This window comes from Phaseolus vulgaris, chromosome 4, assembly GCF_051622355.1.
Source record: "Phaseolus vulgaris cultivar YP4 chromosome 4, ASM5162235v1, whole genome shotgun sequence".
NCBI classification, from domain to species: domain Eukaryota; kingdom Viridiplantae; phylum Streptophyta; class Magnoliopsida; order Fabales; family Fabaceae; genus Phaseolus; species Phaseolus vulgaris.
The window spans coordinates 42,686,485-42,701,589 of NC_143501.1; the positions used below are offsets into that span (position 1 = coordinate 42,686,485).

The window sequence follows — 15,105 nt, forward strand, 5'->3', positions numbered from 1 at the left end:
CCCTTTGGATTCATCAAACAGAATAAAGCATGGGATAAAAAAACATACAAGCCATTCATCACAGTTCAAACTATAAATCCAGTATTAAGTTCTATTACAAACCTCAATAAAATCAACTAAAAAACAGTGCAGAATAAAGACAAACAGATTAATGCCAAATTGTTCAACAACATATAAAAGCTAAAGACTTAGATATGGGATCACTTGTCATTGTAGTAGAGCTCAGCTAGCTGCACTTGAACTCCTTCAAGTTGGTCATCCAAGTGTTGAAACCTGGCGTAAGTCATTTCATAGTGTGCCTTCTGCTCATATGTGAGTGTGTCCAGCCTACTTAGCACTTGTCTTTCAAACATGGACAGAGGTTCACCTCTGTACTCAGGTTCCTCATATGCAACCATTGCATTTTGACTTGTAGCAGCAACATCTTCATGTTCAGCAGAGTGCACTGGTGATTCATCCATGTGCTGCACTCCATCAGCATTATCTTCTTCTTCATTTGCTGGATCAGCTGCTTCATTTTCAGCTCTATTTGCAGCATTCATTCTAAATACCCAGCTGTCATCCTCCTTTTGAAACCCCATCTTCAAGAGAGTAGAGTTGTCTATTTCACTAGCTGCCTTAATGGTGTCATTTCTCTCATTTGTAGTGTCAACTTCAAAATAATCAATTAGCTTTGACACAAAAATGGCATATGGAAAATGATAGTCTGGTAACCTTGTGGATTTGAGCATATGCTCCACCATTGTACTCACCCAATTTACCTTGAGTTGGTTCATGATACAGTACAGCAGAATCAAATCTTCTTCATGGAGAGTGATGTAGGCTAGGAGTCTTGGAATGATTGTGAGATTTCCAGCATGGAATCTAGCTACAGGTTCAGTAGGATTCCTAACATAGCTCCTATAAAATTGCATTTTGTTGAACCCTCGAATTCCAGCAGTATTCCCTTTGCTAACCTTCATTCCAGAGTACTTGATTCCTCCCACATTGCTCCATATTTCTCTTGTAATTTTCAGCTTCACACCTTTCACATGGGAGACCAAATTTTTGCCATCTTGAACCAAGTTGCTGTAGAATACTTTCACCAAATCTGGATAGACATTTCCAGTCATTTCTAAGAAGTTCTTCAACTTTTGATGCTTGAGCAAAGTTTTTGCTTCAGTCAGATTTTCTTCCCTTAACCAAGAGAATTCCAGCACTTTGGGCGCATTGACTTGCTTTTTGCTTGTCTCATGGATGAACCTTGTCATAGCTTCAGAATCTCCAGCAAACCATTTTTCCAGAATACTTTGGTTGTTGCTGGATTGCTCTTTGGATTTCTTCTTTCTGTGTGATGAGGATGCCATGCTCAATCTGTTGTTACCTGCACCTGTTTATTAATATACAATTCCAGCTAGAAAAAAAATTCCAGTTCAGATTAACACTCAAAACAGAAACGAAACCTGTAGTGGAGCAAATGTGAACCTGGACAGCTTATAGCACAGATGAGAAGGTGTGAGAGAAAAGCTGATTTGTGCTAGGTTTATATAGAGTCTTTAAACCAAATTTTGAAAATCACAAATTTTAAAGCAAGACAATTTGATCAGATTTCAAGAATTATGGGTTTTGAAGAAAAATCAAATCTATCATATATGCTACAAATTTTATTCCTATGGTGCAGCAGGTTCAGGTGTGGATTCACGTAAGAATATATTGGAACCAGATTTTGGCAAATCAAATCTGTTGCACCTACACAATATCCAATCAGTTAGGATACCCACACATTAATTGGCATAAACCTGCTGGTTAATAACCCTAAAAGCAGTCAAAGATAAAGTGAGAGAGAAAAAAAGTAAATCTTTCTCTTTCCTAGTCACAGCTGTGATTCTGAAATAGGGAACAAAACATGTTAAAATATAAAGCAACAGATTGAAATTTCTACTGCAGAGGACAATTTAAGCTAATGATACCCAATTCATTTAGAAGAAAATAAAACCTATCTTTAGCAAGTGGTTTAGTGAATAGATCAGCTAATTGAAATTCAGTACCAATGAATTTTATATCACAAGTTCCATTAGCTATATGTTCTCTTAGAAAGTGATGTCTAATTTCAATATGTTTAGTCCTTGAGTGCATGACAAGATTCTTAGACAGATTTATGGCACTAGTATTATCACAATTTATAGGTATCTTGTTTAGCAAAATTCCAAAATCACTTAGTTGCTGCCTTAGCCATAAGGTTTGAGCACAACAACTTCCAACAGCTATGTATTCTGCCTTTGTTGTAGAGAGAGCAACACAAGCTTGTTTCTTGCAATAACAAGAGATTAGGCTTGATCCAAGCATGTGACAAGTCCCACTTGTGCTTTTTCTGTCAACCTTGCAACCTGCAAAGTCAGAGTCTGAAAAACCAGTTAAATTTAAAGATACATTGTTAGGATACCATAATCCAACATCCTTAGATCCTTGCAAGTATTTCAGAATTCTCTTTGTTACATTGTAGTGTGATTCCTTTGGAGCAGATTGATATCTAGCACATAAGCACACAACAAAAATAATGTCAGGCCTGCTGGCAGTTAAGTATAATAAGGAACCAATTAAACCCCTATACTTGGTTTGATTCACTGATTTTCCTGCAGAATCTTGATCTAGCTAGCAGCTTGTTGAAATAGGAGTGTTGATTGCTTTGCATTGATCCATATCAAACCTCTTAAGCAGCTCCTTGCAGTATTTTTCTTGACTTGTGAAAATTCCATTCTTGAGTTGTTTAACTTGTAGTCCAAGGAAGAAATTCATTTCTCCTAACATTGACATCTCAAACTCACTTTTCATTGTTTTCACAAAGTCTTCACACATCTCTTCATTTGTGGATCCAAAGATAATATCATCTACATAGACTTGCACAAGTATAATGTCTTCTCTTTTCTTCTTTATAAAGAGAGTTTTATCAGAATTGCCACGGCTATATCCTTGAGAAAGCATAAATTCACTTAGCCTCTCATACCATTGCCTAGGTGCTTGCTTCAATCCATATAAGGCCTTCTTAAGCATGTACACATGTTCTGGATTTTTGTGATCTTCAAACCCTGGAGGCTGAGATACAAACACCTCTTCATTGATGTAACCATTTAGGAATGCACTCTTGACATCCATTTGAAACAGCTTGAAACCTTGTATGCTGGAAAATGCTAGAAGTAATCTGACAGCTTCAAGATGTGCTATTGGTGCATAAGTTTCACCAAAAATCAATTCCCTCTTCTTGGTTATAACCTTTAGCAACCAACCTTACTTTATTTCTAGTCATAGCCCCATGCTCATCCATCTTCAACAAAGACCACAGTGAAGGAATTTACATATGAACATTCAACCCACATGCAACCCGTAAATAAGCATTTAGAATTTTATATATTATTTTTATATGATTTTAATTCGATGCAGATTAACTAATGTTTGTTACCTAATTTTTTTAACAGAGACATGGATGACGATCAGACTCCAATCAGACCTCGATCCAGACGAGGCAGCAGATGACCTACTAGATTGAAGCATCTCGCATTGAGACGTGCTGCTGGTGAGAAGACACGTGTTAACATTGACGTCAACACTGGAGTGACTTTTGGTCCTAAAGCATATGAGTTTATGAGCTATCTTGGTGTTGTTTCTCGTGAGAGGCTCTCCATTTTGATTAATTCATGGGATGAGGTGTCAGAGGTCGATCGGAACATGATCTGGGAGGATGTTCTGGTAAGCTTTACATTATTATTGTTACCATATACTACTTTTTAATATTCATTTATTAATTTTAATTTGGTGGTGTTATTTTCTAGGCAAACTTTCAAATTCCTGATGTGGAACCGCTTCGATCAAAGATTATATCCAATATCGGACTTAAATTTTGTACCTTTAAGTCAAGACTGACTTCGAGATACGTTTTTGGCGACCTTAAAGACGAAAATCCATGTTTAAAGTACAAACATATTGATGAAGAGACATGGCGTCTTTTTAAAGAAAGCCGTGAAAATGAGGCTTGGATGGTAAGTGAAGTAACTTAACTATTTTTATTTATATAACAATAATAAGTTTATCTTATTTACTTCACTCTGTTTATTTCAATTGTGATAGGATCGTTGGAAGAAAGCTCAAGAGATAGCTTTGAAGAATGTTACCCCGCACGTACTCTCTCGTTCGGGGTATCGAAAACTTGAGCAATCACTCATGGTGGAAAAGAAGCAATCTAGACAGGGGACGTCGTCTGAGAATGTGGAAACAGGGGTCACTACTCCTCCATCACCACCTTTTCGCCATGTAAAATGGAAGAGGGCCCGAATTAAAAAGTCGGGTGCACCAAGTTCTGAGCAATCCGGGGTTATCATTGAAAAAATTGTAAGTTCTTTTTAGTTATTTTCATTTATTTTAAAGCATTAATTATATTAAAAACTGATATGATTTTTGTCTCTTGCAGGATTCCTTGGAATCATAAGGTAATTTTATTCCTAAAGGTCGTCACGATATCTTAGTTGAAGCAATTGGACGACCTGAGCACTGTGGTCATGTTCGTGCTGGACAAGGGGTTGGAATTAAACTATATTTTGGAGTTTCACAACGACAGTCATCCTCCTCCTCCAAAGAGAGCGAAATTGAAGTGAAGAGTAAGATACGTGAAGAATTAATGGAAGAGATGAGAAAGGAGACTGATCTGATGCGGCTAGAGATGAGAAAGGAGAATGATCGAATGCGACAAGAGTTTCTATCGCAACAACTTTGTGCTTAGCCGATTCAACCCCTTGTTAGTCCCACTCCCAAGAGCACAAAGGGGAGTTGTGTGGCTCCTACAACATCAAGGGATGATATCATTGGGCAGACGAGGGAATGTGAGCTACTGGTAGCAGCCGGCAAGCTTCCTCAGGTGGTGGCCTTTGGAAAAGTCTATGAAGAGGCCACCACCTTACATAACGTTCCTCTCTCCCCTGATGTGGCGAAGGTAACAGTTGAAAAATTACGAGTACCTGATGCTCGTGTTCCACTACCTTCAGATGAGGTAACCACTGTGGCCAAAGCATTTCAGACATTCGTTGCCTGGCCCAGACACCTAATTCGATTTATGCCACAACCTCATGTAATAATTGTTGAACCAAGTGGTGTTCAAGTTTTGAAGAATCCAAACCCTTTGAAGAATGTTGAAGCCTTGGTTGTGCTTGATGTTGTTGTGCTGGTTTAGCTTAGTTCTGGGGTAGTTTATATGTTGTAATCCACCCTTTGATTAAATCTAAAGCATTAGCATTCTCAATCTTTGTGAAAGTAAAATGTTTTCAAACTAAGTTAAAACAACCGATTGTTTTGTCGAAACAACCGATTGTTTATACTTAGGTGTTTTGAGAAAAAGATTGAAAACTATTTTTTTTAAATGGTTGAACTATTAAGTACCAAAACAACCGATTGATTCGAGGAAACAACCGATTGTTTGTTTTGGGACCATAACAGAAAAACTGTTTTCTGTTTGACTGAGCTTTAAATGATTTAACTGCTTACGCTTCAGTCATTAAATGCTTTGACCAATCTTTTAATGCAATTTAAGAGTTTGTTAAGATTTGATAACAAACTACATCTTTGAATATATTCAGAAAAACAGATTTGAGAATTAAGAATCTTTGACAAGTTTTTTTCCTAAGAGTTTTGAGTTTTTCAAAGAACTGAGATTGCTAAGAGTTTGTGATTGATCAAAGTGTATGGAATATGATTCTGCTTGTATTGATTTCAGATTATCTTCTGTAACAAGTGTAATCCTTGTACTCTGTTGAACAAGTATTTGTTTGTGTTTTGCTGAGATTGGTTGTGTGTTCTTGAGGGGATCAAGATCAACAATCTTAGTGTTGGTGTGTTGACCAAGGAGAGTGTGTTTCTTGAGGTGTTCAAGGTCATTCTCTTGGTTGTTGTGTAAGTGATCAAGGTGTGATTGTTTAGTGGATTTCCTCAGGGTTCTGAGAAGACTGGATGTAGCTCTGGGTTTGGAGTGAACCAGTATAAACAACTGTGTACAATCTCTCTATCCCTATCTCTTTAAATTCCGTTTTGTCAATTGATAACTTGTATAAACAACCGATTGTTTCGGTAAAACAACCGATTGTTTTTCCAGTATTGTGCTTTTGCTTTATGTTTTGAAAAAATGAATTCTTAATCAAGGTTTTCTTGAAGTATTTTCATTCTAAGCTTAAAAGTTTACGAAAATCTTTCTTAAACAATTCACCCCCCCCCCTCTCGTTTAAGGCCATATATTCTAATAATAATTTCATTTTATTATATTAATTTATATTTATATATTACATATAATTTAATACAAATGCTCTTTATCATGCATAAACCTCTTCGGAAACCAAGTCCGGAGAAGAAGCGTGAGGTTCCAGTTGACGATCCTATAGCTTCCTTAGGTCTAGTTGTTAGTCAGATTGGTCATCAACCTTTTGAAGTTCCGTGGGATGATACGTTTTTTCAAATAAACACTGAACTGCCACTGATGATGTACAACACAGATTTATTAGAATTTGTAGCTGGGAATCAGAAGCTCAATATAAATATAATTCAATTTTTTATGATGTAAGTATCTTTACCTATATTTCAATTTACTTTATGTTAAATTATTATTGATTATGCTTTAACTAATAACTTGTAGGTTTTTGCATGGAGTCTGTCTCACTGAGGAGAAGGAAAATGTGTATAGATTCTTAGATCCTGCATTTACTAATCCCATTGGACCAAGGTCATATGAGACCCAAGCATACATCACTAACACCCTGGAAAAAGAGGGAAAACAAATTTATTTATGCCCTTATATTAATGAGTAAGTTTAATTATATGTCATCAACTATTACTATTTCATGTTTTAAATATTTACTAACTCTTTTCATGGATGATATAGGCATCATTGGCAATTACTTGTCTTATCAATGATTGATAAGACTGTTGTGTAGTTTTGTTCCCTACACAAGAAGATACCCACAAATCTTAAGAATATCATTGATACGTAAGTACACTATAAACTTAACTCTGTATGTTACAAATTAACTATCTACTAACGAAGTTTTTTGTATTAACCAGTTCATGGCGTGGATATAACATCCTAAATGGTCGATCCAGTTCAAATAATTTGAACTGGATAAGAATAAAGGTTTGTAATTTTTTCTTTCTCTTTTCATTGTTTATCAATATACTAAGTTTTACTTTTTATTGAACTATAGTGTAATAAACAACCAGGAAGCTATGAGTGTAACTATTACGTTATGCAATGGATGTTTACCATTGTAAAACTATGCCTTACAAGTGATTGGAAAGAGGTAACATGATATGTTAAATTATTTTTATTATTCTTGAACATATATGTATCTTAAAATAATTTATGTCAACCATATTTTGAAATGCAGTTCTTCACGGATGAAGCACCAATAACTTCAGATGCCATAGCATATGTGAGACATTCTTGGTCCACATATTTCATAAATTTTTATAACTCTAGGACAGTTGATCAATAGTGTAAGGATTGTATGTAATTTGATTAGTGTTTGTAATGTACATTTTGATCAATATATATTTGATTATCTGAATTTATGTATTTGTCTGGCTGGGTATATATAATTGAATAGGCTAATTTATATGGGATTAGCACTAAACAGATTGCACTAAAAAAACCACTATTTACAAGTGCGGTTATTTACCAAAGCCACATTTGTGACATCTTATTTCACAATATCAAATTTATTAGTTTTAATGTTTTGTTTAATTTTTAAATAGTCCTTATATATTATGAACTTTCATTGAATGAAAACTTATAATCACCACACAATTTTAAAATTTATTAGTATTAAGTTTTTTGTTTATATTTTAAATAGTCTATATTAATGAATTTTCATTGAATGGAAACTTATAATCACAACACACAATTTTATCTGGTAAAAGTTAACTTAAAGCTGATAGAGAATTTTAATTTTTAATTTTTTATAAAATTTAAATTCTATTACTTTAAATAAAATATTCTTAAATAACATATTTGATGATGACAAAAAAAAATTAAAAAAAAATGTAAGAAATCTGTATTTTCTTTTTAAACACTCAAACCGAATTATTGAGTTACCTGAAAGCGAACATGATTTAAATTATAATGAAAGGAGACGGCAAACATATTCACTATAGAAAAATTTATTTTAACTGTCAACAAAAATAGGACTATAAAAAAGAAGCCACTAATAAAGGTGAAATCTACTCAATTTAGACACAAAAATAAATGTCAAATATTGTGTCCACAATGAAGACCTTTAACTCATACTAAAAATTATTAAAATAATAATAAGTTAGTGTCTAGAATGGAGACACAAAATAGATGCAATGAAAAAAATTAAGTGACAAAATAAAATTGAGTCTACAATGGAGACACAAAGTGATGCAAGTTAAAAATTATTAAAATAATAATAATAATAACTTAGCGTCTAGAATGGAGACATAAAGTAGATGCAATAAAAAATTAATAAGTTGCAAAATGATATTGCATTCATAATGGAAACACAAAGTGAATGCAAGTTAATATTTTATTACATTTAGCATAGGTTTAGGCGACACTAATATTTGTTTCTCAGGTAGTGTCCCCAATGGCGACAATTTACTCACATTTGCTTTCTCATGTAGTGTCCCTAATGGCGACACTAAGTTTAATTATTGTTAGAGATCTCACATTGACTAGAGATTAAGACATTTTATAGTATATAAGTGGGTGCAAACCTCACCTTATAAGCTAATTTTATGAGGTCGAATTAGGCTTAAAGTCAACTTCTTAATACGATATCAGAGTCATTTCGAGTCTATCCTAGCAATTGTTTGTTAGGCTTATCAGGCCACCTACTATCGATCCGTTATTGGATCACCCATAATATATAGTCTCACACCTATAAGTGGATGCAAACCTCACCTTATAAACCGGTTTTATGAGGTTGAGTAGGCTTAAAGTTCATTCTTAATAATTATTTAATTTTATATTCATTTTAGTGTCCCCCAAACCTACGTTATAGTTAAATAATTTTATTTTTTTTATGTAGGCTTAGCCAACACTACCTTGTAAATTTGTGTCCCATTGGAGGTCATCTCCAATGCATAGTTATCAAATGATTAGCTTTCATTTATATTGGGACACTAAGCATACACTAGTCTCATGTAGTGTCTCTCTTTTACTCTTTACATCGCTCTTTTAGAAACTCTGCCATCATTATTTCTTGTAATGATATTTAAATTCTTATATGATCTATATAAATAAATATATTTTGCACATAACTTTTAAACCCTAACTGACTAATTAAATATTTTAAAAAATATTGTTTCTTTTACGTATTAAATTATTCAATTACAATCAATAATTACAACTTCTAACATTTAAATTATAACTTTATTATATATGTAAATCCTTCAAACACAATACAGAAATTAAAATATTTTAAATTGTAGTTATTTTATTTTATTTTTAATAAAACAATTTTAATATTTGATACATAATATAAAAATAACAATTGCACCTACATTCGGTTCTATTTGTGACCAAACGGATTAACTTAGACTATACCTATTTTTTCATGCCTACTTACAATCTAACTCAATCTCATTAGATAAAACCATTATTGGTCATGTCTCTTGTCAATAACACTAACAAAACCTACTTTTATGTTACATTTATGTTGCAATTCAATGAATTTCATTCCTAATACTAGCTAAGAACAATCTCAGTTCCTTGGCTTTCTGCTTGTGTTCAACAGACACGTCATTTTCTGAATCACTCAAATTAATCACTTCGATGTTTTGGTCACTTGATTGCTCACATTTTGAGGAAAAATTGAATTTCTTAGGTGGGGAAGGGCTCAGAAGATCTATGATCTCATTTTTACCAATAGTGGAAACCACCTTATTGCTGCTACTATATGTGTTGCTAGTATCATGAATCAACCCAGTGTGTTCTATGTCATGTGATAGATGCAACAAATCTTGGGTATTAAGATCAGCTTCAGCCACAGGAGTTGTAATCCTTGATATCCTTTCTGAAGAATCAGAGGCATTGAAGTTGGCTTGGTCTCTCAAATTATTATCAAGCAACAAGTTCTGAAGTTTTAGATCAAGCTCGGCAAGAGATGAATTAGTTTCCTTTTTCTTTGGTCTTCTTTTCTGAATATTTTGTTTCTTCTTTTGAGCCTTTCTTTCCTCAAACTCCAAAATCTTCTCAGGGCAGGCACTGTAGATGGTTAATAATGAAACAATGATGAAAGACGCCCTAAAAGAATGCACACCATCCTAGTTGAATTTGAATAGTTCAAAAAGACACTAATAGCTCAAGTTGCAAGCAAAAAACAAGCAAGAAATAAATTTGATAAGAATAAGATAAAACATCCTCACTGTGTTTTAGGGAATAAAGATAGTTCATCAGTCATGTCGTTTGCATTACCTTTCTATAAGATCTGCAGGTACTATTGAAGTTTCAAGTCCATCCACCATTCCTTCCCAAGAAACCTCATAGCATTCTCTCCCTTGAACTTTTCGGCTCTTGATGATTTCTGAGACAGGACACTTTACAGGGATCTGTGGTGGGATATAATATACATTAGATTCATAGATATACATATCCTGGTTCAGGAAAAAGGAGCCTGGTGACACAATTTATTTTTACTATTAACTCTAATGGTACTTCAGAAACACGATGATTAGCACATTTCCCTGTTAATTGATGACACACTGAATGCAGTAAATCAATGATTACTGCTACAATAACAAAATAGAAAATCTTTGCATACTTACATTACTTGATCAAATGGACTGTTTTGATCTTAAATAATGAACAAGTGAAATGGAACATCAGTTATCCAAATGGCAAGTAATTCTAAGGATGAGCAGTCACTCTTTTAGTTTAAAATAATGTTTAAAATTTTAGAACTTTTCACATTAGCTTGGACTGTAATGAAACATTAATTTGGTAGAACAAAGGGTTAGCAGTACCTCATCTAAAGGAAGGTTCAGTCCAACTTGAGATGAAGTTAAACGCAAATTGGCAAATCGTCGTAAATCTCTTTCAGCTATACTTGGAAGAATATACCCATCTATTTAATGAAATAAACGTCAATTAGCATCACAAAATAGTCCAGACAAAGCACAGCTCAAGTTTTATAATCTCATATAAGGATTAAATGTAAACCCTGTTCATTACATGAACAACGAAAAGTTAAATGTAAACCCAAACCACAAAATAACTTATATGTTTAAGATGTTTTACCAATTATTAATTATTCAATTGGAGGTATGTATTGTTGATCTATAAGAACAAGTGCGTCAAAGTAGATGAGAACCTGTTTTATCCGAAGGCCACAGAAAGAATTCAGCACATAGTTGCTGGAGTCTAGTACGTTGAAACGTATATTGAGCAAGAGCCCTATAGAGATGAATAAAAAAAATTTAAGTAAACAACAACAATGTTGTACAATTTATATTCCAGATCTAACTTTTCAGATTACATAAAAAAATTCCATGTAAGAATCACAGAAGCTTAATCGCTTGATATCTGTAACTGTTTCAAATGAACTTCATTTCAGTTTTCAGAAATTGATGTTTATACCTGTTGAATAATTAATGTTAAGAACCATAACAGAAGAAGTATGAGATGCATTAAAAATCCAAGGTCAATTGACTCCGTTTTCACATTTTCAGCATGGTGAGTGTATTGACTATATTTCAATCTGTACAGAGAATCAATCTTTAGGAGTAGGAAACAATCAACTAAAAAAGATAGACCTACTTGTGCACAATATCTGAATCTGCAGAGTGACATTTTGGCTTCATATAAGCATTAATTACTTCTAAAATGTTATCATCCCGCCCTAAATCATTCTTGCCGCCTGTATGTACAAAAGATAGAAAAGCAAGATACAAAGTTCAATGGCAAATCCTCCATTTGACAATTAATTGTAAGTCATGCCATGCTTTGTATACAAGTTGATGCAGACCGGACAATACATTGTAAATTTTGAGTTACATGCAAAATTATTACAACTAAATATATTGCAAAAAAACTGACAAAAGTAACAGTTGTATAACATGAAGATTATCAAATTAGAATGCGACATATTAGAAGGTATACCTCTTCTTTTTTTCACCCATCCAAGTCCTTCAGAAGCAAATTTTTTAAGAACAAATTGGTCCCCAATTGATTTGACTATCTCACAAGCCGACTCCTACAGCCATGGAAAAAATAAGCAAAGGCATAGGCATACCAGATGTAAACATATGTAACCTCTAGCTCTGTTATACAACAAGTGAAAGTACGAAAAGGAAAGACCATTAGAGGCAGATTTCAAGACTTACTGGACCCAGACCATGAACCCCTTGATAATAGTCACTGCCAAGAAGCAAGGAAAGAGCAATCTGAAGATCACAACTCAGTTACTGATTTGCACCATAAAATAACACAGTATCCTTGAATAAACATATATATAGATAGATAGATAGATAGAGAGAGAGAGAGAGAGAGAGAGAGAGAGAGAAAGGATTGGCATTCTTACTTATTGAATAAGACACAAATATAACTATTTTTATTATTAGATCATCAAAACATGTAGGGAGGAGAGGGGTGGGAGAAAACACAACAAAAATAATCACAGAAAAGCATGTAAAAATTCTATCTTCAACACGAGGCATGGAAAACCATTTCCAATTCAAACAATTGAAAGTCAATTATGCTTCAAAGGGTAACATCTGTTTTAACAGGATTTCCAATTAGTGTTCCCTTGATGGAGCTAACCATAAAATATATTTTAACGTATAATTCATGGACCTAACTCTCTCATGTGGGCCCCTTCACATGCATAAATCTAACTGAATTGTATTGAACAGCACTGAACAATGAAAGATCCTCTATTAAAAAATAAAATAAGAAAAATAAAGCAAGTAAACATTGGGGTTCATGAGTATGATGAAAAGTCAGTGGTTAGTTACCAATGAGTCCCTTCCAAGCCCAAGTTTTCTTTCAATATCTGTCATCTCATAACAAACGACATATCCACCATCTCCTAAATCATCAACAAACAACTACTCATTAGTTATATGAAAACATAATTAATATAAAAAAAATCCTCCAGTAATAAAACAAGGTGACCTACTCACCAAGGCAGATATCCCTATACACTGTCCTTGCACCAAAAAGGAAAATGTCTGAATCTAGACTGAAACATCCATCCTACCATAATTATTATGAATGACAGACAACAATCATGATAGATTAGCTGACAACAATAGCATAAGCATCCAATTAAATCAGAAATTACAATGTGGACAGAAAAGGAATAGAAGATAGATAATACACAGTGCTTACACATAATGATTCAAAATTCAACAAAGCACACTGAGCTTCAGCTTCTTCAATACTGAATTTAGAAAAGAGCAAGATAGTATTAGTTCAAATTGAGCAGCAATTTCTTTATTATCCAGCAGTGCAACTTTTTCAATCAACTAATAAATGAAAGAAAGAGAGCAGAAACATTCAAACATCCATTAATAAACATGAGTATAGACTCTTTAGTACCACTGCAATTAGACATCAAGCACAGTTTCAAATTTTTATTCAAGCACGTTGCATACCATAAAATGTTGAGAGCCTTGTATCTCTTATAATGAATCAGTGCTCTCATTTATACCAGCACTATATAAAAGGAAAACTTATTAGGTCAATTGACATTGAGCAATCTACGCTGTAAAAGTAAAAGACTTTCTTCTTGAACTATTATTACTATTATAAATTAATTTTCATTTTTTATTCAATTTAAGTAAAATATATTTAATACTAACAATTACCAGACACCATATGAGAGCGTCCTTTAAAACAAAAGCTGAACCTAACATCAATTCTATTATATATTACCCATTCAAACAAGAAATTCCAAGAGCCATTCCCAAAATTTTAGCCTCTTTAATCATGCAAGAAAACTCAGACCCCATGTTTCTCCGTAATGAAGTCACTTTCTGTAAGTTTGTTTCGCTTTTTGCTACCTGCATCATTATTATTAACTAAATTTAGTACAAAGATAGTTAGAAAAGTATAAACAATACGTCAAAGTACAGAAAAGAAAGTTGAGAGAACCATCACCAACCTCCTTTCCAACATTTAAGCGACGCCTATAGGTTGATAATTTTATGGCAGGAATTGATCCATCTACAGGACATCAAAGCTTAGTCATTGGGATGGAATGTGCAGGAATAATGTAAATGCAAACACATTCAAAAGGCAAATAAGCAGAATGAAAGAACTGTAGTTAAATCAACAAGAAAAAAAAACCTATTTTTTAAAAAAAGAGGATAAAACGCTATTTGGTTCCTGAATGTGTAAATCTTCATCACATTGATAGTTGAAACTAAGAAAATTCAAAATAAACTCCAAGATGTCAAATAAGTTTCTAAGCTTAATTACTTGTTCGGTCATTTGAGCTTAAACATGTTAAAATTCTTACTTAAATCAAAGAATTTTATTGAATTTTGAACTTAAGTGGTTAAAAAATTATTTTTGGACTTTTTTTTAAAATCTTACTTTTAGGATGTGATAATGTCATACATTTTCAGTACCTATATGGTGTTTTACCCTTTAAAAACGAAATCCCTCCACTCTGAAAATACAGAAATTGTTAAACCTGCGACGAAGACGATGCTGCAATTGAGCGCAATTAGTGCCCTGATTCGGTGAAAGAGCCCTCTGAGGTACACGTTATCCTTTACGCAAGCTTGGGACTTGCTCACGCTGTGAAGCTGCACCACCCAGCACGACAGGTCCACGCACACCCTCTTATTCCTGACCAACACAACAAAGACCCGCGTCAACTTCGAACACTGTTCAGAGGGAAAGAACGGAATTTTGAGGAAATTGAACACACTGTAGATGGTGAAGGGGAACCCTTTTCTTGCAAGATTCCAGCAGGTCCCACAAGTTCTTCACGCCCATTGGAATGGAGAAAGAGATTGAACGTTGGTGAGAGAGAAAGAAAGAAACTTTTTCAGTGAGAGGGAAACAGAGGAAGGGTTTTATACATTTAAGATTTTAAAATTCGAAACGCGAACTCGAGTTTATCCAAC

At 33.8% G+C, this 15,105-nt stretch overlaps 1 protein-coding gene across 4 annotated transcripts; it reads right to left on the minus strand.

Annotated features, from left to right (window-relative positions):
- Positions 1-9,592: 9,592 nt before the first annotated feature.
- LOC137837646 (single-stranded DNA endonuclease family protein) lies at positions 9,593-15,105 on the minus strand. 4 transcript variants are annotated; one of them, XM_068646719.2, is made up of 14 exons: positions 14,907-15,105; positions 14,667-14,824; positions 14,133-14,194; positions 13,904-14,031; positions 13,358-13,409; positions 13,150-13,222; positions 12,982-13,055; positions 12,352-12,411; positions 12,128-12,221; positions 11,786-11,885; positions 11,340-11,422; positions 10,993-11,093; positions 10,445-10,578; positions 9,593-10,234 (listed from the first exon to the last, which is right to left on the minus strand). In XM_068646719.2, the coding sequence occupies exons 1-14, from the start codon at positions 14,972-14,974 to the stop codon at positions 9,694-9,696; spliced, it is 1,728 nt and encodes a 575-aa protein (XP_068502820.2). In that variant the 5' UTR covers positions 14,975-15,105; the 3' UTR covers positions 9,593-9,693. The 4 variants fall into 4 exon arrangements, with proteins under 4 accessions (XP_068502820.2, XP_068502823.2, XP_090157533.1 ...); XM_068646722.2 differs by lacking the exon at positions 14,907-15,105 and having other exon boundaries at positions 14,618-14,752; XM_090301407.1 differs by lacking the exons at positions 14,133-14,194; positions 14,667-14,824; positions 14,907-15,105 and having other exon boundaries at positions 13,150-13,208; positions 13,904-14,027.

Coding starts and splice junctions, on each gene's coding strand:
- LOC137837646 (XM_068646719.2), bottom strand. CDS start 14,974: ATGGGCGTGAAGAACTTGTGGGACCTGCTGGAATCTTGCAAGAAAAGG. Junction 11,423..11,785: donor GATTCAGATATTGTGCACAA/GTAGGTCTATCT, acceptor TCATCTCTATAG/GGCTCTTGCTCAATATACGT. Junction 11,094..11,339: donor GTGGCCTTCGGATAAAACAG/GTTCTCATCTAC, acceptor TTCATTAAATAG/ATGGGTATATTCTTCCAAGT.